Source organism: Vipera ursinii, assembly GCF_947247035.1.
Source record: "Vipera ursinii genome assembly, chromosome: 1".
Taxonomy (NCBI): domain Eukaryota; kingdom Metazoa; phylum Chordata; class Lepidosauria; order Squamata; family Viperidae; genus Vipera; species Vipera ursinii.
The window spans coordinates 263,446,734-263,466,916 of record NC_139512.1 but is presented as its reverse complement, the minus strand read 5'-3'; the positions used below and the strand labels follow the sequence as shown (position 1 = coordinate 263,466,916).

General features: G+C 37.8%; 1 protein-coding gene across 1 annotated transcript in view; it reads right to left on the bottom strand.

The window, feature by feature from the left end:
* Positions 1–20,183, bottom strand: part of LAMA2 (laminin subunit alpha 2) — a 460,887-nt gene that overhangs the window by 18,130 nt on the left and 422,574 nt on the right. The window contains exons 50-56 of the mRNA XM_083379924.1: positions 18,662–18,806; positions 16,437–16,578; positions 10,190–10,310; positions 8,620–8,796; positions 5,977–6,125; positions 2,593–2,769; positions 1,302–1,494 (exon numbers count right to left, since the gene is read on the bottom strand). Coding sequence (XP_083236050.1) covers positions 1,302–1,494; positions 2,593–2,769; positions 5,977–6,125; positions 8,620–8,796; positions 10,190–10,310; positions 16,437–16,578; positions 18,662–18,806 — 1,104 coding nt within the window. The remainder of the gene's footprint in view (positions 1–1,301; positions 1,495–2,592; positions 2,770–5,976; positions 6,126–8,619; positions 8,797–10,189; positions 10,311–16,436; positions 16,579–18,661; positions 18,807–20,183) is intronic.

Below are 20,183 nucleotides of genomic sequence, written 5' to 3'. Positions count from 1 at the left end.
GTTTCCTGCCTTAACAGGGGGTTGGACTAGATGACCTCCAAGGTCCCTTCCAATTATTATTATTATTATTATTATTATTATTATTATTATTATTATTATTATTATTATTATTATTATTATTATTATTATTATTATGTCAAATGTTTCATCCTTATGCTGCCATAACCAGCATTTACTATTAAACTGGGTCTTTTCTATTTCCTTTTTTCTTTTCTATTTCTATTTTGACTTAATGTCATCCGTGCATGACATTGGGGAACAAAAAGGTTTCCTTTTGCTTTTTTTTAAAATAAAGTTTGTTTAAGCCACTGTTATTGTCTGATTTTTCTTTCAGTATCTTTCAAAAAATGCCCATGGAGTGCTTTCATTTTTCAATTTTCTAATCTTATTTCAAACTGTTGCATGCCATGTTTTGATTTTATTTGTTCCATCCGAGACTCTACTCCTATTTATTTTAATAAGCTACATGCTATTATTTTTAAAAGAAAGAGGAAAATATGTAAAAATGTATTTCTGGGTTTAATCAGCTTAATGCGTTGCATGAATATTTTTGGAACCCGTTTGGTATAATGATGAAGATGCCAGCTTAGAAACCAGGAGACTAAGTTTTAGTCCCACTTTAGGCATGAAAGTTGCCTGAGTGACTTTGGGTCTCTCTCTCTCTTTCTCTGCCTAACCCACCTCAGAGAGTTGTTGTTGTGGGGAAAAATAGGAGAAGGAAAGAGTATTGTGCATGTTCACTGCCCTGAGTTATTAAAATAATAACTGCTAAGCTTGTAAGCCGCCCTGAGTCTTCGGAGAAGGGCGGGATATAAATGGAATTAAATAAAATAAAATAAAATAAAATAAAATAAAGGTGGAATAAAAATATATATAAAAGATAGTACCAAGATAAGTACAAATTTAAAAGAATACAAAAATAGATAATGCAGATTTTTTTTTTAAAAACCCCCCAATATAACTCTAAAAAATGAGCAGTGAATCAATAAATTTAAGATATAATTAAAATAGTATAGCACATAATTAAAATTTTACAACACTATAAGCCACTTCATACCCTTTTTATAATTAAAATACATCTCCGCTACACTTTAAAGCTACTTGATTAATACAATTGAAATCAAGAGAAGGAACGAAGAAAGAAAGACTGAAGTAATAAACAATACACAAAGACAATTCTGTTGTTAAAAAGCGTGAAAAACTGTTAATGTTCCACTGTTAATATTCCTGTACAACTGTGCAATACCCTAGTCCCATAAATATAAAAAAACCAACCACAGTAATGTCACAGAAACACTTACAGGTAAAGGTGGGAAAGGAAGAGGAGGAGGAGGAGACGTTGTACTCGTTTTCTTTCCTTCCTTCTCTGTTTCAGGATGACCTGTTGTCTGGGGAGTTTGATCTTCATCCTCCTTTTCAGGATGTGGTCCTAAATCAGGACATTGTCCTATATCTGCATTTTCAAAGGCTACTGATTGGGCGAAATCCATTGGACTATGGAAATACAATGAAAGCAGCAGCAATGAACTAATGTCTTATTCAATACCCTTATATTTTATGCCTTTATTGCCTTTATATTAGTTAAATTCAGTGTAGATCAGGGGTTCCCAAATCACAGTCCATGGACCGGCACCAGGCCGTGGCATGTCAGAAACCGGTCCACGCAAACAAACGAAGCCTCATCTGCCCCCTCTGGTCCACGGAAAAACCTCTCTCCATAGAACTGGTCCCTGGTGCCCAAAAGGTTGAGGGCCAGCCCACTGGTGTAGATTATAAACTAATTTATGTAGAACCCAGGTGACTAAGACTTATTTCTCAACCTTAATCAACTTCCTATACTAAAATAGGTGACACAGAGACATGAATACTATTCTGAGGTGGTTAGACAAATGGCAAGATAAAAATATAGTAAATCATCTCTTCGTACCAAGGATCAATGATATCCAAGATCACTAATACAGGTAATTAAGATACTATTGCTGTGGTTGTTATTTTTAAAGGCTGCTTCATTCCAGATGACTTGTGAATAGTTTACATTAAGAAACTAAAAAAACAATTAAAAGAAGGCAGAGATGCTAAATAGAAGGTAGACTCTGAATTATAGTAACTATCCTTAGGAGAAGAGGCCAAAGTGTTAGTCTTGACTATGGATACAAGCCCTCAGGGAGAATTTACAGAATTTTTCAGAATGATTGAGCAGGCTGTATTCAAGCTCAAATCCCATGAAAATCTCTACAGGAAAAAGAAGCTGACCCTTTCATTTCCCCTCCAGACTGATCACGGGGTGGGGGTGGGGGAAACAAGGAAAGTCAGAAATGTTTTGATGTATCTTCTCCGACCCTTCCCCGAGGTGCAAAAGACAGCCAAGTCTTCTCTAGGACAGGAATGGGCATCCTTTTGATGACTGACAGCTACATTTCTTTGTGGTCAGCCAAGGCTACTATGGACAAAGGGATGATGAGAATAGACAGGGACCAGGATTTTTATTTTTCTAGAATTTGGGAGCAGTTCTTTTAAATCTTCCCTCCATGTAAAATATGGGAAGCCACAAATATTTAAGAGTGATATGTTTCCGGAGCGGCATATACTTACACAGCATTGACAACCAGATTCCATATACAGCCATCAAAGGCAGGTATGTTTTTAATTGGGGGTGTGTGAAATTCAGGTGGTGTTCCTCCTACAAAAAGTCTTTTAATGGAGATAGGCTGATCTGTTGGGAGTCGCTGGGATTGTCTTCTGTCCTCATCTACTTGAATGGCAAACAGCCTGCAGAGTTATGAAAAGTCCACCATCAGCAAATCACATTGATTAAGATATAGCACTGCAGTGATGGCCTTAAAAAAGTTGGAAGCTTTGGTACAGTGAGAAAGAAGGATATGAATTCAGTTTTTCCCCTTTGACCACCAAAACGTGACTGTATGGAATTGTGCTGTTTGATCATGTCTTCCTGTTAATTTATAGAGAGACCTTGAATCTGAGAGCTGACAAATTTAATTGAGCCAAGCTCTCTATACACAAAATACTAGAATAATGTAACAGTATGTTAGCATCTTTAAACTGTAATTTCCCTGCAGTATTGCAAATTTTCTTCCTATCCTGGTTTACCATAGGAATAATATTTAACCAGTAACAAGTCACTAATGGACATATCCAAAACATATCCAGAATACTTAGATCCTTAGATCTATTTCATCTCTAGCCTAACAATCACTGTTAAATTCTCCTGCTCCTGCTCCTCTTCCTCCTCCTCCTCCTCCTCCTCCTCCTCCTCCTCCTCCTCCTCCATATTCTTTATTTGTTTAGATGTATGGTTTCTTCAACAATAACTTAAATGAAATAAACTTTAACATCTTGTTATTACCTGTTGACATTGTTAAAAACATTTCTAGAAAACTTATAAATGTAATATTCCCAAAATCATGCATGGCAAAAGAGAGCAATGGAATTCAATTTCCAGATATGTAAATAAATATATTAATAGTAAATAATAAGCATGAAAGTAGTTTGGTCCATTTACATGTGCTATAAGACCTTACCAATTCCTAATTTTAAAATTCAACAAGGTTGCTCATTAATAATGAACATAAAAGAGCTGGACACAACAAAGAGAACACATTCATTTTTTACACTATAATTATGTATACTAAGCCACACTAGTTTTCAGAATAGGATTGGGATAAAGCATTCACTTTTTTTCTCCCTTCCAAATGGAGAAATACTAGATAATAGAATAATAAAAGCCTATTGTTCTTGTTAGATATTATTAACAGGCACTAAAAGACAATCTTTATAGGAAAGCTATATGTATAATGACTTATTAACATGGTTGCTAGCTAAATCTCTGATAATTTACATACAGTAGCACTTTACTATTGTTGAATTTGTCCAAGAAAATGCTTATCCACGGGCAGAGAAGACCATCACACAAAGAAAGAACCTCACTTGTCAATGCTATCACATAATTACCCCGGAATGGACAGCAATTAGTTCATAATTATATGGGCAATTAGCTTTCCAAAGAGTTTTCAAAAATGCACTGTACTTTTAATAAAATAACGCCTTCGTGATAATTAGCAGACCGAGTTATTAGTGTGATAAATTATCTCTTTCCATTTTTACAATAATCCAGTTTGTAAAAATCTGATGTTTGCTGTACACGTGGTTTGGATAAAGGCTCCTTTAAAGAATGAGGTTAGGATGTATTTCTGTCCGCTAGAAAAAAGTATGAAACAATAATAACTACAAACTGTCCTTGTAAGCAAACATATCAACATAGTCTTGTTTCAATTCACACTGCTAAAATAAATGGTGTATTGTTTGGGATTTTTAATTAGTGTTTTTGTAATACTATCAATTTCCATATTATCAGTGAAATAGTGGGAACATTTTTAGCAATTGGAAATTTAATAAAAGTAATGATTGCTAAGTGCCAGTACAGATGGTAACATTTTCATGGAAGAGATAGATAGATAGATAGATAGATAGATAGATAGATAGATAGATAGATAGATAGATAGATAGATAGATATACACACACACACACACAGAGAGAGAGAGAGAGAGAGAGAGAGAGAGAGAGAGAGAGAGAGAGAGAGAGAGAGAGAGAGGGAGAGAGAGAGAGAGAGAGAGAGAGAGAACGAATTGAACTGAACTGTGGCTGAACTGTTCAATGTGCTTTTTGGGCTTAGCCTAACACTGGGTCTAAGAAGGAGGCAGCCAAGCAGTGAAAAGCTTTCCAAATCTATTGCTGACTTTAGCCACAATTTTATGGGAAGTTAGTGGTCTGGCAATCAATTTTGTCTTTTTGCTTCTTCTTCAGCTGGGTATTTCCTGTGTTCATTATACTGTATTCTTTTCACTAATGGTGGGTACAAAAAGGAATAGACTTGTTGACAGGTGACCAGAGTATGTTACTTTAACATAAGGTGCATTATTGAAACTGCCGAGGTGCAACATATTAAAATAACACTCTGCTTGGAAAAAACAGTGGCAAGGTTATTTGTCTCCCTCCCAAGCTTAGAGAGTAATTGCCGACAGATTTTTTAAGATTACTCTGAGACAGAAGAATTCAGCTATATACGATATATGCAGTGAGAAACCAGTCTAAAAAACTTTCTCAGAGCAAAATATCATAACATATATCCTGTTGTGATCAAAGAAAGTTTTAAAATCTGGATAAGAAGATGTATTCATCTTCTTTCCTTAAGCCACCATCACTTATTTTCATTGCAACCAGCGTTACCTTCCACGATAAAGAGTCTCATTGCTCTATAAACCTAATTTGGAAATGGTTGCATATAATGCTTTTGTGAGGCTATCTGATTTAGACTGGAAAAAGAAAACAGACAATGATAGCAAAGACTGCTTTCTGTTATTTCTTTGCTGACTTTTAGTAGCAATTTGGATTTTTGAAGCCCAGATGTAGTGGCCCTAGCTTCTTGCTTCTCTGTGGAACAACAATTGAAGGGAAAACATGAGAAATGAAGGGCAAAGTAGTTGCCATAAATTCAGTACTGCATTTGTATCATGTCATAGTTTCTAGTTTTTCTAGCTTAAACAAATTGTCACGTGGTACTTGTTTTTCATGAGTCTCTTTCTTCCCTTGAGTTTGAGGGCATATCAGTCATGGTTTGGTACCTTACTCAGAAAACCATGAGACTGGGGTTTTTGTTTTTTGTTTTGGCTTGGCAATCCTAATTCTCTTACTCTTTACTTCAATAATGTTTGATAAATACCCTACATCAGTTAGATTAATAAAGTACATTTGCAAAAGGTGCCTAAGTTTAAACATAGCAATTTATATTAATGAAAACTAGAATCGGTAATGCCTACACTAAAGCACAACCTGTTTAGTAATGAATTGACCATTGATGATGTATGAAGATGATTTTTAAATGAAAACTACACAGCAATTCCATTCTTCTCTCTTACACTTTCAGGCATGTGGCAGAAAAATAATTTTTGATTTATTACCCTCCAAGTCTCTCCAACGAAAGAGAATGTTCCTTGCCATCATGGAACTCGCCAGACTCAGGTTTGACAATGATCCTGCGTGGATCTCTTACTCCAGTAGAAATATGTACTTCAATTCGACCTCCATTCAGGAATGCAGCATAATACACCTGAAAGGAAACACAAGCATTTCAGCAGAAAGCCTTTATTCCTAATTTTATGTTTTTCTAACCATTTTCTCCAAGACAACATAGACTCCTCTGGTAATTCAAAAAGGACACACATACACACAAAATCCCATTACTGTGTTAATCATATGGAATGCAAGTTTAATAAATTATTGTTATTAAATCTGGAGAACCTGATTAGTTTTAGCCACTAGCAATGATTTGAAGGTATGATTGGACTTCTAATCTGTATTATTGTATTGATATTATCAAAATGGGAAGGGAATATACGTGAATCATCTGCATAAATCACTGACAGAACAACAAAAAACAATACACATAATGCCACAATCCAGGAAGACAGAAAAAAGCTTAGCATCCCCCTGCAATGCTCCACCTCACAAGAAAGGTGTAAATGATGTGATTGTGCAAAAGGTCTCCTGGCTATGGTCTCTACCTGCTGCTCAAGCAGAAGCCTAAAGTCCAGAAGAAAGTCCCCAATAGTCTCCCAACGTCCAGTAAGGACCTCCACCATATCTCAAGCCAGCTAGTGGCGGAGAGGCAATTCTAGGTAATCTTGGCATATTATTTATATCTCACCTATGATGAAGAATGGCTTGGAATTAGTTTTTCAAGTGTCCTACTTTAAGCTTGTTGTCTCATTCTTTTATTTCCCCATTACTTTCAGTGCAAAAAACCCCCAAGAACATTTATAAATTTGGATAGCTACATAACATAGGTAAGGTAAAGGTAAAGGTTCCCCCGCACATGTGTGCTAGTCGTTTCCAACTCTAGGGGCCGGTGCTCATCTCTGTTTCAAAGCTGAAGAGCCAGCGCTTGTCCAAGGACGACTCCGTGGTCATGTGGCCGGCATGACTAGACACCAGTGGCGCACGGAACGCTGTTACCTTCCCACTGTAGTGGTCCCTATTTTCCTACTTGCATTTTTACGTGCTTTCAAACTGCTAGGTTGGCAGAAGCTGGGACAAGTAACAGGCACTCACTCTGTTACACGGCACTCGGGATTCGACCCGGCAAACTGCCGACCATCTGATCGACAAGCTCAGCGTCTTAACCCACTGAGCCACCGCGTCCCTTACATAACATAGTTAACTGTAATAAAGGAATCATTTGAAATGCACAACAGGATAGATGCAAACATCTCATACAATATTTTGGAGGGCTTGTTTTTCTTGTGCTCTTTAGGTTCCCCCCTACCCCCACTGGTTCTTCCTCTTAGACTAAAATATACTAATATATATGGTGGAGTTTGTTTTATTTTTTTATTTTTTCGGTACAACAGACTAGTCAATTAGCATATGGCAAGATTTTTGGAAGTACAGAACAGAACAGAATAACAGAGTTGGAAGGGACCTTGGAGGTCTTCCAGAACAACCCACTGCGCAAGCAGACCCTATCCCATTCCAAAGAAATGGCTGTCCAGTCTCTTCTTAAAAGCCTCCAGTGATGGAGCACCCACAATTTCTGAAGGAGAGCCATTCCAATGGTTAATTGTTCTTACTGTTAAGAAATTTCTCCTTAGTTCTAGGTTGGCTCTCTCCTTGTTTAATTTCCATCCATTGTTTCCTGTCTTGTCTTCAGGTGCTTTGGAAAATAGCTTAGCCTCCTCTTCTTTATGGCAGTCCCTCAGATATTGGAACGCTGTCACCCCTAGTCCTTCATTCCACTAGACTAGGCATACCAATTCCTGCAACTGTTCTTCACATGTTTTACCTCCAGGCCCTCCAGTCATCTTTGTGGGTGTCTGCACTCTTTCCAGAATCTCCACATCTTTTTTATATCGTGGTGACTAAAACTGGATGCAATAGTCCAAACGTGGCCTTACCATAGCATTATAACATAGTATTAACACTTCATGTGATCTTGATTCTATCCTTTTGTTAATGCAGCCTAGGACTAGGTTGGCTTTTTTGGCAGCTGCAGCACACTGCAGACTCATATTTAAGTGAGGGTCCACTAGGACTCCAAGATCCCTGTCACAGTTACTGCTATTGAGCCACGTTTCACCTAGTCTGTACCTGTACATTTGGCTTTTCTTGCCTAAGTATAGAATATGTAGAAAGGAACCTTTCTACAGCTCAAAGTGATTGGTCAAAGGCACTCAATTGGCTTCATCCCTTCATTGGCAGGAATAGAAGTCACAGTTTTTTTTGGTTTCTAACTTCATGATTTTTATGAACTTTGTGATTCAATTTTATTCTATTCTGTTCTGTGAAAAATTAAGCTGCTTAAATGTGATTTAATTTATACCCTGTCTTTCTATCCTGTCAATTAAAATAGTTTTAGAATAATACAATACTGATTAAAAATGTACTTGTTTTAAAGCTTTCAAAAGAAGAACTTCTGAATGAATTTTCCTGAGACTGCATTCCATTTTAGGATCATTGTAAGGGAAACCTGGAATTAATTCAGTTTAAAAATCTGAGCGTATAAGTGTCAATGATTTGCTAGTAAGAGGCAACCAATCATTCCATACCTGCCCTGTTTGCCTGCGTTTCCTTCTTGGAGGCACTGATATTTCATTAGTACCGAAGAGTATAATACCAGATTCATTTTTAGTACTGAAGGACAGGTGAATTTCTGTTCCCACTTCAAGAGAGACTGGTAACATCTCCACAAAGCCAGGTTTGGGGAAGCTGACTGTGTAAATTTTCTATAAGAAAGAATAAAAAAATGCTTGTAACAGCAGATCATAATAAATGGTGCAACAGTTTACATTTCAAAGTGCTATACAAGCACTTCTCCATCTGTTAAATTATTCAGCATTTGAAAACATTTGTTAAGCTTAGATTCAGCCTGAAATAATTTTTTTATCTGAAGCTTCTTCCAGGATCCTATTAGTTTTGCTCGTGGATATCTAGGATTGGCAGATGGCTGCCAAAAATGTGCTATACCTTTGAAGTCTTCAGTGCAGAGATCTATTTAGTAGTTGGGCATTCCCTTGATGTTCCTCTTCTTAGCTTGTCAATTATCCTCCTCCCCCTCCCCCTCTTTGCTAGGAACAAGAATCAGGTATGCCACAGGAGTTCAGAAGGAAAGTAGATGCAGAACTAGTGAAAGAAGTGGCAGGGAAAAGCTTCAGTAAGGAATTTCAAGGCACAGATGGAGCCTACTAGGTGGCAACCTTGATAACCAGTATGATTAAAGTTGTCTTATAAACTACCTCACCGAAGAGGATTCAAGGATGGTATGATATCAGGTGGCTCCCTTAAAAACTTCTAGTAAGTTAATTCCAAACTTGGGATGCTAAAATTAAAAAATTTATATGGACTGCCATATGGTGATGGTGGAAGAACCCAACAGAGATCAGATGATGGTGGAGGAACCCTTAGATGGCAGAACAACAGAGAGGCATCTTACATTGGTCTTACATGCTGGTGAGTATGAAAAATGACCATGCTTGAAATATCCAGGTTCCTAGCTGCCACATATAGGTAGCCTGGACCAAAATTGGGGCCATAATTTTGGTCACTAAGTGAGGTGATCATTAAGTGAATCATCACATGTCTGGACCTGATATTAAGACCATTTTACCATGGTTGTTAATTGAATCATGTGGTTGTTAAGCGATTCACGTGGTCTTTAAGGGAATTCGGCTTCCTCAATTGACTTTGCTTATTCAAAGCTGGCTGGGAAGATCACAGATTGCAATCAAATGAGCATAAAATGCTGCAACCAAAATAAAAAGAGAGATGGTTACTAAGTGCCCAAATTGCAATCAGATGACTATGGGGATGATGGAATGGTTGTAACTTTGAGAAAGAATGGTAAGTCACTTTTTTTTTGGAACCATTTAATTTTGAACCATCATTAAATACAGTTGAAAACTGAAGACTATCTGTAATGAAACTTTGGTTTGATGGATTGGATGCAATGGAAATCTATGTTCAAATGGAGGAAGATGGAGAAGTTTATACAAAAAATTACCAAAGGGCAAGTTTCTCCTTTCTTAATTAGTTCAGTGCAAGTTATAAATTAACTGTTCGCTAATGTAAACCAGTAGTTTTAACTTGTTCAAGGAGAACATAGAGAGTTCAGAAACTAACCTGCAATGTGCACCCTCTGGTAATGCCAAGATAGTTAGGACTACTTAAAAGATTATATGGTGTCCGTGAAATTTCAATATCCTTGAGACAGCCTGCATATTTCTTTGTGTTTACTTCTGGTCTGTCAATATAAAGTAGAAATAGATTTATTTTCTAGTTAAAGACCAATACATTCACGATAAATAAAATTTCATGGACTTAAGAACCACTGAACTCATGAATTCCTACCATAATACAGAACAGACAAAATTCTTTCTGCAAAGAATTGCTGCTCTTCTAGAATATAATGGCTACAGGATTAAATTAATTCTTGTACAATGTCTTATGCTCTGTGGGCATTTAATCCCAAAGGTGCTTTTTCACGAGGCAACTGGACTTTCTTTTGTCTCTTTGAAGACGTTTCACTTCTCATCCAAATGTCCATGTTTATTTTTCTAATACTAGAATTTCCAGTTAAAGATATTCTAGCAAATTACTAGTCTGACATGAGATCTACTCAAAAGGATCACCCTTGTGCAATTCAGAAGGTACACTGGCACTTTTGTTGTTTAAATTTGATTTGTACTATACTTGCTCACAAGGGAAAATGTAATTTAAAATACACTGTACTATGTATCTTGAAGTCTTGAATAAAAGACTCTAACTTCACAAACTTGCAAAAAAAACCTCCCCAGCAACACATTACAATAATCCAATGATTCCCCCCCACCAGGACCCAATAATTCTGATTTTTTAAATCAATTTTTACCATATTCATGTTACCACTCCACTAGCCAGGAAAAACTATTTCATAAATAGATTGACCCTGAATTTTGCACAGAAGCTACGCTAAAGAAAACGGAGCTATTCTGAGATACCTGGCTAACTTATATATTCACCAACTTACCATCCAAGTGAAAGATGCTTGTGAAAATAAGAATTTATCTGGCATTAGATATGAAACACAATCTTCCACAATTCATATATGTACAGAATTGTAATATATTCTAATTTAACAGCTTAAATGTTCATAAACAGCACTTTTAAAATTTTGCTTCATTGTTGTTGGTAGGCTTTCTTTTTTTTTTCCAATTGCGCTGCAGCCATCTCAGCAAAGCGTAGCATCCCGCTTTCAAAAACTGGCAGTACTCAGAAGTTTAGATTAAAAAATAAGGAACTATCTCCATTCTATTCTATTTTGCCAACTGAAGTTAATGTAAGGATGGGGTAATTTGCATGCTGTTTATTCTCATTTCCCTGTGGACACCAACAGAGCTAGAGAAGTAGATCTGGTAATAATAAATACAATTTAGTTTTAACTTAATGTCAAGCATTATTCTCCCATGTGAATTTTTTCCTGTTTCTTAAAAGTCTATTGCATTTTTATAACAATTTTACTTCCCTCTAGTATTTCTTGGGCTATATGATGCTCAGATTTAGAAATTTGATTTGAAGTGATTTGATCAAATCTCTGAATGAATCATTGTTCTGAATGAAGTTGTCAAATCCAATTGGGAACCGCAAATCAACTCACAAAAATCACATTGATCTAGAAAATCTACTTGAACCAATTTAAAATGTTGAAACATGTCCAAAATTGATTTTACGGTTCATTTTCAAGTAGGAACCATGATATTCCTTAATTATGTATTTAAAGGAACACAGCACAGTTTACAAAGATTGGGAAGAAAATCTCTGTCCTCAGCCTTATCACATGAACTTAATTTCTAATGTTAGTATACACATGTGTAGGACCCATCTGAATAAAGGAAGTCCTGGAAACAATTTTGAAGTTTTGTTTGAAGCAATGAAAAAAATGAAGCTAATTAAAAATGCCATACATGACAGACAAGGCTTTGGCTTCTAGTGTCAATGGAAACAAATCTGAATCTTATTACCAGGACTGCTATCGAGAACCTTTAGCTACTATGGTAGTCTTCTGTAACCCGTGAGGCAAAGATGAAAACAACAGGGGAATGAGAATAATCAGCTTTATATCTGCCTTACAATCATACAAAGTCTTCTTGTTGTCTTCCGTTCAAAACAAATTGCTGGACTATTTGGATTTTTATTCAGTTCAACCCCAAAGGACACTTCCTTAACATGCACAGAAACAGTTATGTCCTTGAAAGAGATATTCCTCTAGCCTTTATGGAAATATGAGACTTTAGTTCTTCTAGACTGGTGATTGCCAGAAGCACTGGATTGCGGCTCACATCCAGGGAATTGCTGTCTCAGCCTTCTCAAATACATCAGCTTGAAAAGTCCAGGTTAGATAGTGTTTTTTTTTTTAAAAAAAAAATCTATCCATGTTTTCAAATTCTCACTCCTCCAACAGTTTTAGCTAAGTTGGATCATTAATCTGACCCACACTGAGTTGAAGCATAGACTGCCTTTTCAAGCCAGCATTATTATAATTCATATCTAGTCTTTTTCTTTCCTTAGGATCCTGATCTAATTAATTTAAAAGAAATAGGGGAAAAAAATGAATGAAAACAAAACCAAAAAGCGAAACCCAGCACAGCAAGATGTAAACCGCTGTGTGAGGATGCTCGCTAAGTGTCTGTTGCTGCGATTGTACCCAGCATGAGGCAGGTCTCTGTTAAGCACTTGGGGGTAGCTTGATGTGCTGCAGCAGGATCGGTTGCCAACTGAGCAAGCCCCAGAGCAACAGCTGGAATAAAGACATACACAAATTGCTTTTGCTTTGCCACTGGCTGCAAGCGGCACTTAACCCATGCAAAGCTTACAGCATGCAAGCATTGATTTAAATGTTATGTCTTTTACCTTGATTTCATACTAGATAAAAAAAACAGAATAAAAATAAAAAAGGGAGAAGAAAAAAAAACAGTTTTGTTATTTTTGACAGTTTTGTAATGATACAGCTTTTTAGATAGGTTCAAATATAGTCTTAGGGAATGGACATATTTCTTTTAAATAATTTTCCCTGTATCATAGTTTTGCCAGTAGGGAACGACATGCCCAGGAAAAGCAAAAGTTCAGGCAGGACTTAGCTAAACTGGTTTTCTTTTTCTCAACTTGATATAAGCATGGTAAATATTGGGGCTTTTTCTAGAGTTGTAGCACCTGATAGTGTTTTTGCCCAGCTTCAGCTGGAATACCAGCTTTTGAGGATCTCGTTACAATGATTCATGCCCATATTATCATCCAGGTTGGATGCAATGTGTTTTACCTGAAATTATCTTTAAAGAGCCCTCTGACGCTACCTTACTTCAGAATGCAGTAGACCCTGGGTTAACAGGCACTTGTCTTTGAGAGCACCTGTGATAAGAACCCTGCCCTGTCTATCAATTAGTTTGCAGGTGCCCTTTTTGACATATTTGACCATTATTGCTTGGCATCAGGGTACATACAGACCCCTTGCTTCAACCCAAATTGGCTGAGGGAAAGATTGCTTCCAGGTAGTATTTCATTTTGGAGAACTAATGGCAGCTGAGGCCAGTAACAGCTGCTTCTTAGAGGTAGCACCAATCTCTAGAATAGTCTTCCAATGGAGTTCAGTCTGGCCACCTCCCCCCTCCCCCAGTTTCATTCAGCAAAATATATTCTGGAGAGCATTGTAATCATGTTTGCTTTTATATTTTGTGTTATTTTATTGTTATTTAGCTTTTATATTTGTACTATTGTTTTTCTTTATACTGTTTTAACCATCATGAATAGTTTAGTTGTGGGATGGATGGATGGATGGAGGGAGGCAGGGGGAGAGAGAGAGAGAGAGAGAGAGAGAGAGAGAGAGAGAGAGAGAGAGAGAGAGAGAGAGAGAGAGAGAGAGAGAGGGAGGGAGGGAGGGAGAGAGGGAGTTTTCTGGGCCAAAATACTGGTACCACTTTACAGCTAAGATTAAGGCAGAGTTAGGCTATTGAGGAAGTCAGTGGTTCTCAACCTTTTCTTCACCACAGACCCCCTTTAAATACCTTTTGGGGCCACGGACCATGGACCCTCAAGACCTAACAAAAGATTTAAATCATAACATTACTTCAAGCCTTTGTGGACCTCGTGTGATGACATCATGGCCCCCCAGAGGTCTGCAGACCAAAGGTTGAGAACCACTGGAGTATGTGATTGGTGTGTGAAGCTGGAGAAGAAAGTGAAAAGCTGTGCTGCCCTTCCCCTAACACATCCCTTTCATTCCAATGCCATCTTTACTGAATGTGTGTGTGTAGATGGTGGTGGTGGGGGGAAGGCAGTCAATTATGTGGCTGAGAAGACAACAGAAAGTCCTTTAGACATCTTTTACAGTTAGATTCTCCTAAAATTATCTGGCATCTTGGAAAGCCATGGAGACACTTCATTCCAAGATCTGCAGAACCAAGCAAGCGGGAAGAGCTAGGATTTTCAGTACATTGTCTTCCTTTTCAGAGACTTTCTCTTTCGGTTTCATAAAGGTGTGTTAAGCCTGTTAACACTTATTCTGCTTAATTTCCTGTTGAAAATGGGCAGGAAATCATTTTTTCAACAGATTCTCTGTGGAACTCACAAGAACTTAAACATATGGCCAAACAGAAGCAAACGGAAACAATAATAAACAAATAACTGCATCATCAGTTCCATCAACCAACAGAAGGTTATTTGGACTTGCTTCTCCTTTCCAGATCTCTGGGTACAGAAATAAGGAGATTGCACGTCTATTGTGATTAATTTTTAAAGGTGAAGTTGCCATAACTTTAGTTGCTATAACTAAAATACAGTATCTGGATTGTACAGTATTTGCAACTATATTTCATTTATGTTTCTGTAAAGCACCAGAAAGGTTCCATAGTTTATTTATTAACAGTTTAAATATCTAACAAATTCCAATACCTATGCATCTTCCTACAGAACCAGAATTGAAAGCTTTACAAAATGTATTTTATACAAATAATTTGACAACGAAGCAGGAATTTCAGGTATTGAACTGTGATGTAAATTAATAATAATAATAAAAAATCCATTGCAGGAATCACCAAAATAGGGTCAAGTTATATTGTGTGTTCTTTCTCAATGTCTTGATGCATGATTCCCACGAAAAACTAAGGTTCAAAATGTGTTAGGTTGAGAAGAAAAGGAATATGACAGTTTCTTTATAGAAACAGATGTCTTGTTTTTGTCTGCACAGGTTCTAGAGTCATGTTCTTATTTGCTTAAGTCTATTTTCAGCCTCAATATTTTAGCAAATGAAACAAAATAATGCCACGAATGAAAGGCGATCCTGGAAATCCCTTCTCTTTCCCCTTTTAGATCCTCACTGTGTGGGTGCACATGCAGGCTGGAGCAGCCACCAATAGTTTAGGAACCTGCATGCTTGTTCAATATATAAAATATGGGAGCAATCGAAGTTACACATGCAATGCATCAGTTGAAGACTACAGAGAGGAACTTACAAGCCTATGCAAGGTAGACCAGTTGTACAAGACAGGTAAAATATTTACTTCAAACCTCATTGTCTTTAAAGCGATGAAGGTCAAATCAGGATCACATTGGTAAAGTTTATTCTCTACCGTGTTAGTGACCTCAAAAACAAGGGTTTTGTGTGGTGTGTGTATATGCATGTATATGCGTGTGCATTATGTTTCTGTTTGGGTGTATAAATAAACAAAAATATTTCATTGAGACATTATTTTCTCTATTACAGAAGCCATTACGAATTATGGAAGACTTAAAATGGATTTTTCACTAATCACTGGGAGATGTTCAGCGGAATATCCATTATGTAGTTATTTGGCAGTTAAAAAAATCAACAGAAAAGCACACTTTTTCAGACCAAGTAGACTATTATTCCATTGTTTATTTTATTTGAAAGATGCAAAAGTTAGCAAGGATGGGGGCAGTAACAGGAAAAAAGGAGGGGGCAAAGGATCTACATGGCTGTCTTTATAGGTCTCTCAAAAACTCTCAACCTCCCTGTTGAAAAGCCTGATCCTTTATAAATAAAAGTAGCCTATCCCAAAGGTGCTTTTTCAGGAGGCAACTAGGAAATCATCTGTGGGACAACCATACCTGGATGATTGAGAATCTCCATAGACAAGAGAAACCTATAATCCCCTGATTAAAGTCGTACAGAAGGCAACAGCAAATTTCTCCTGTATTGACCTGGAAACTGTACAGATGGATCCATGTAGTTGCCAGGAATTGGACCTAGTGCTAGGGTGATTATATCTTACCATTTTGTAGATTTCTCTAACATACTGGGAAATAAAGTCTTGCTCAATGAATGAGGCAGGTTTTGCTATTGAATCTTTATAATTAACTATATTTTAAGTCACACTACCTTAGGTTTCTTCTCAGCGATGGCAGTCCACCAAAATAAATGGGCTCATTAGCTTTCAGATTGAGACCAAAGTGCTTTCCTGGAGAAACTGCTGGTATGATTTCTTCATTGTTAGAATCCATGTCTACAATTGATATATTAGCTGGGGAAATACAAAAACGTTAGTGTGTGGGTACATATAGCTGGAAATATTTCAAATATTTTTTCTCTCTTTATCCAAATGGTACTTATGATTTGTACCATTTAACTGTATTTTCAATATACAGAAAGTCCCTGGATATTTGAGGATGGAGGGGATTGTGAGGAATGCAAAGATCACAGAATTACACAGTTGTAAGGGAGCTTGGAGGCCTTCTAGATGAAAAACAGAGAGGAAATTCCTGCTATTTGAGTGCATCACCTTACATGTAGGCCAATATCATGAAATAAATCTATTATGACATTTATCTCAAGAAATATGTTATACAAATTTAGTGCAGAACAGTGAAAACATAGGAATATTTATTTATTTATTTATTTGTTTTTATATACCGCCCTTCTCCCGAGGGACTCGGGGCGGTGTACAGAGTAAGGTAGGTATACAGATTGAACAATAGTGAAAAACAATAGTAAAAACAACTGAGACCCCAAGAGCTATCAGGCCAGGCCGGACTGCTAGAACAGGTAAGTTTTTAAATCGCGCCGGAAGGTGCGGAGGTCGGGGGCCATGCGGATTTCGGTAGGCAAGCAGTTCCAGAGGGCTGGCGCACCCACTGAGAATGCCCTCCCCCTGGGGGCCACCAGCCGACATTCCTTGAGCGGTGGCACCCTGAGGAGGCCCTCTCTGTGGGAGCGCACAGGACGGAGGGGTGTTGACGTTGGCAGAAGGTGCTCCCGTAGGTAGTCCGGACCCATGCCATGTAGGGCTTTGCATGTCATTGTTAGCACCTTGAATTTCACTCGGAAGGAAACCGGAAGCCAGTGCAGCTCACAGAGGAGAGGTGTGATATGGGAGTATCGGGAGGCCCCCAAGAGTGTCCGTGCAGCTGCACTTTGCACCAGTTGAAGCTTCCGAGTGGCCCTCAAGGGTAGCCCCATGTAGAGAGCGTTACAGTAGTCTAGGCGAGAGGTCACAAGTGCATGGGTGACTGTACGTAAGGCATCCAGGTCCAGATAAGGTCGTAGTTGGCGCACCAGTCGAACCCGGGAGAAGGCCCCCTTGGTCACAGCTCCTATGTGATCTTCCAAGGATAGCTGTGAGTCTAGGAGGACACCCAGGTTGCGGGCCCTATCAACAGGGGGTAAGGGATGTTAAGGGATGGAATGATCTGAGTATCCTGAGTATACTTCAGAAAACAATTAACTTGGCTTTACTTCTCAGAATAAATGTGATCAGTTGGACTTGTTATAACATTTTATAAAGTTCAGCCTCAATTTAGAGATAAATCTAGGAAAGTTTTAATTTGTTGGGGAAAAACACATTCCCAGATTCCAGATCTTAGCAAACCATACTAATAGATAGAAAAGTTCACACTGGATCACATTTTTCTCCTTTTACTCAGCAGTGTGTGAAAGTCATCTGACAATGTTCATTCATTATACTGAAATTATGTTCAGTTTGCTTGAATTCTTACATTATCTCTAAAATATTGGGTGGAATTCAATAGCAAGTATAGTTTCTGTATACATTTAAGATATCCTTTCTATCTAAAGGAAGCCTTTTTTTTAGGAAATACCAGGGTTGTGGCACTTAGCAAAATGAAACTAGTTTGTATTATGAGCACAAAGATAACACCAGCAGCATTTATTTCACTGCCTTTTAAAGTCACTTTAAGAAATGCAAAATATGAAAGACACTGTAAAATACAAAACTGACTTCCATTCAAAAGAAATAGTGTAGATTTGTTTTATGAACTTTGGAAAAAAACATCGGGGCACTGCATGAAAAATACATTTTTCACTTGGAATACATTTCTGTGTGTAATTTAGGTAGATGTGAGGTAGAATAATGCCTAGAAAATTAAGCTATCTCATTCAAAACAAAATCATAAGGGACCGATTTGACACTGCAATCAGTCACAACTAACCTGAGCCATCTATAATTGAAAGCAAAAGAAGTTGCTAAATCATTTTCTTCCATAACTTTTTAAATCTACAATTTTATACATTATCTTCTCTGTAATTAGGTGGTTAGCCATGTTGGATAAGATAATTAGTATGTTTCTGTTATCCGTGCAAGAACTCACCTTGTTTGAGAATTCTTGACAAGGTGAATGATTTCCATTTCCCATCATTGTGGCTCTGGTTGCCGACAACTGAAGCTGTTCCTGAGCCTAGATCATAGCTGACTTTAATATGCCCATCGCTGAGTTCTATGCTCATGAAATCCTTCTGTTAGTGAGAAACATAAATTACAGATGTTGATTCAGCCTTTGTATGATACTGTAAATCCCACTTTGTACTTTTATCTACCAATCATAGATGAAGTGACTGTTCCTTCCATTATCTCCAGTCCCCAACCATTTCGCAAGATTTGCCTGCCCCCAATCTCCCCTTTTTAAAAAGTTTATATGGTTCAAAAAAGAAATTGTTGTTCAGATTCATTTAAGGAACCCATTGTGCAAACAGTAGGAACAATTTCTTCCAATCTGAAAAGATAAATACCTCTCTGTACAAGAATTCAAATTACTATTTTTATTGGAAAAAGATCATCTCTGTTTGTCTGCACTACACAGACATGCAAAGACACATTTTATATTTCCAGGTAAGAAAGGCAGTAAAAATGAATGATTGTGTTTCAATCACATATTTACATTCCAATATTACTGAATATGAAGGTACGAGATTCATTTCAAGAAAATATAATAATGAATGACGATGAACAAAATCAGATTGCAGTGTTCATTGCCTTGTTAGGTGGGAGCATCCAGATAACTTTCATTATTTGGTTATTTTAGAAGCCAAGCAGGGTCAACTTTGGAATCCCACAGCTTTAGAGATTCTGGAAGAGATCAGAGGTCAGTGGCAAGCCACTTCTTTGACCCTGCAAAGACAATGATACGGATGCCCGGAATCAATCTAAGGATGCCTTAACTTAATGAGGCAGTTAGAGACTAGGTCTTATTCCTAGAAGAAACAAACTTTTATGGATAATAATCCGATGATGAATTTTTCATTCAGACATTTTCCATTAAGGAATTATGGGATGACTTCAGCGGTAATGTCCCACACAGCAAAAAAACAGCAACTTCCTGACTTCTGGTGGCGACACGACGCCGAAGACAGCCGTTTTTGGGCTGCCCGCTCCGCAGCTGTGTTTTTCCATCGTAAACAGCGCCGATCAGCTGTTTAGATGGATTTGAAGCCCCCTCCTCGGGAGAAGAGGAGGGGGTGAGGCCCCAGGTAGGGGTTGAGCTCTCCGGGGCCGCCTGAGCTGAGAGTTTGGGCGGCTGAAGGATTGAGCCCCCCCGAAGCCTGGGTTGCTCCAAGCTGCGCAGCGCCCCTGCTCCGGGATTTTTGGAGCAGAGCCAGGCGTTAGCAACCACCCCTGCCAAAAGGAAATACTTTTGATTATCAAGATGCAGGCAGAGCGGTACAGGAGGTCAAGGTGATGTGGACTCTTATCTTTACTCTCTAGCTCAATGGATTTTATAGCTTTAAAGTGAAAGTGCGCAATAAGTGAAAGTGGGGGAAGATGGCGGCTAAAACTTCTAAAGCTCTTCGGAATGCAGGGTCTTCCCTGGTGCAACAGACCTCATTGCAAGCTTT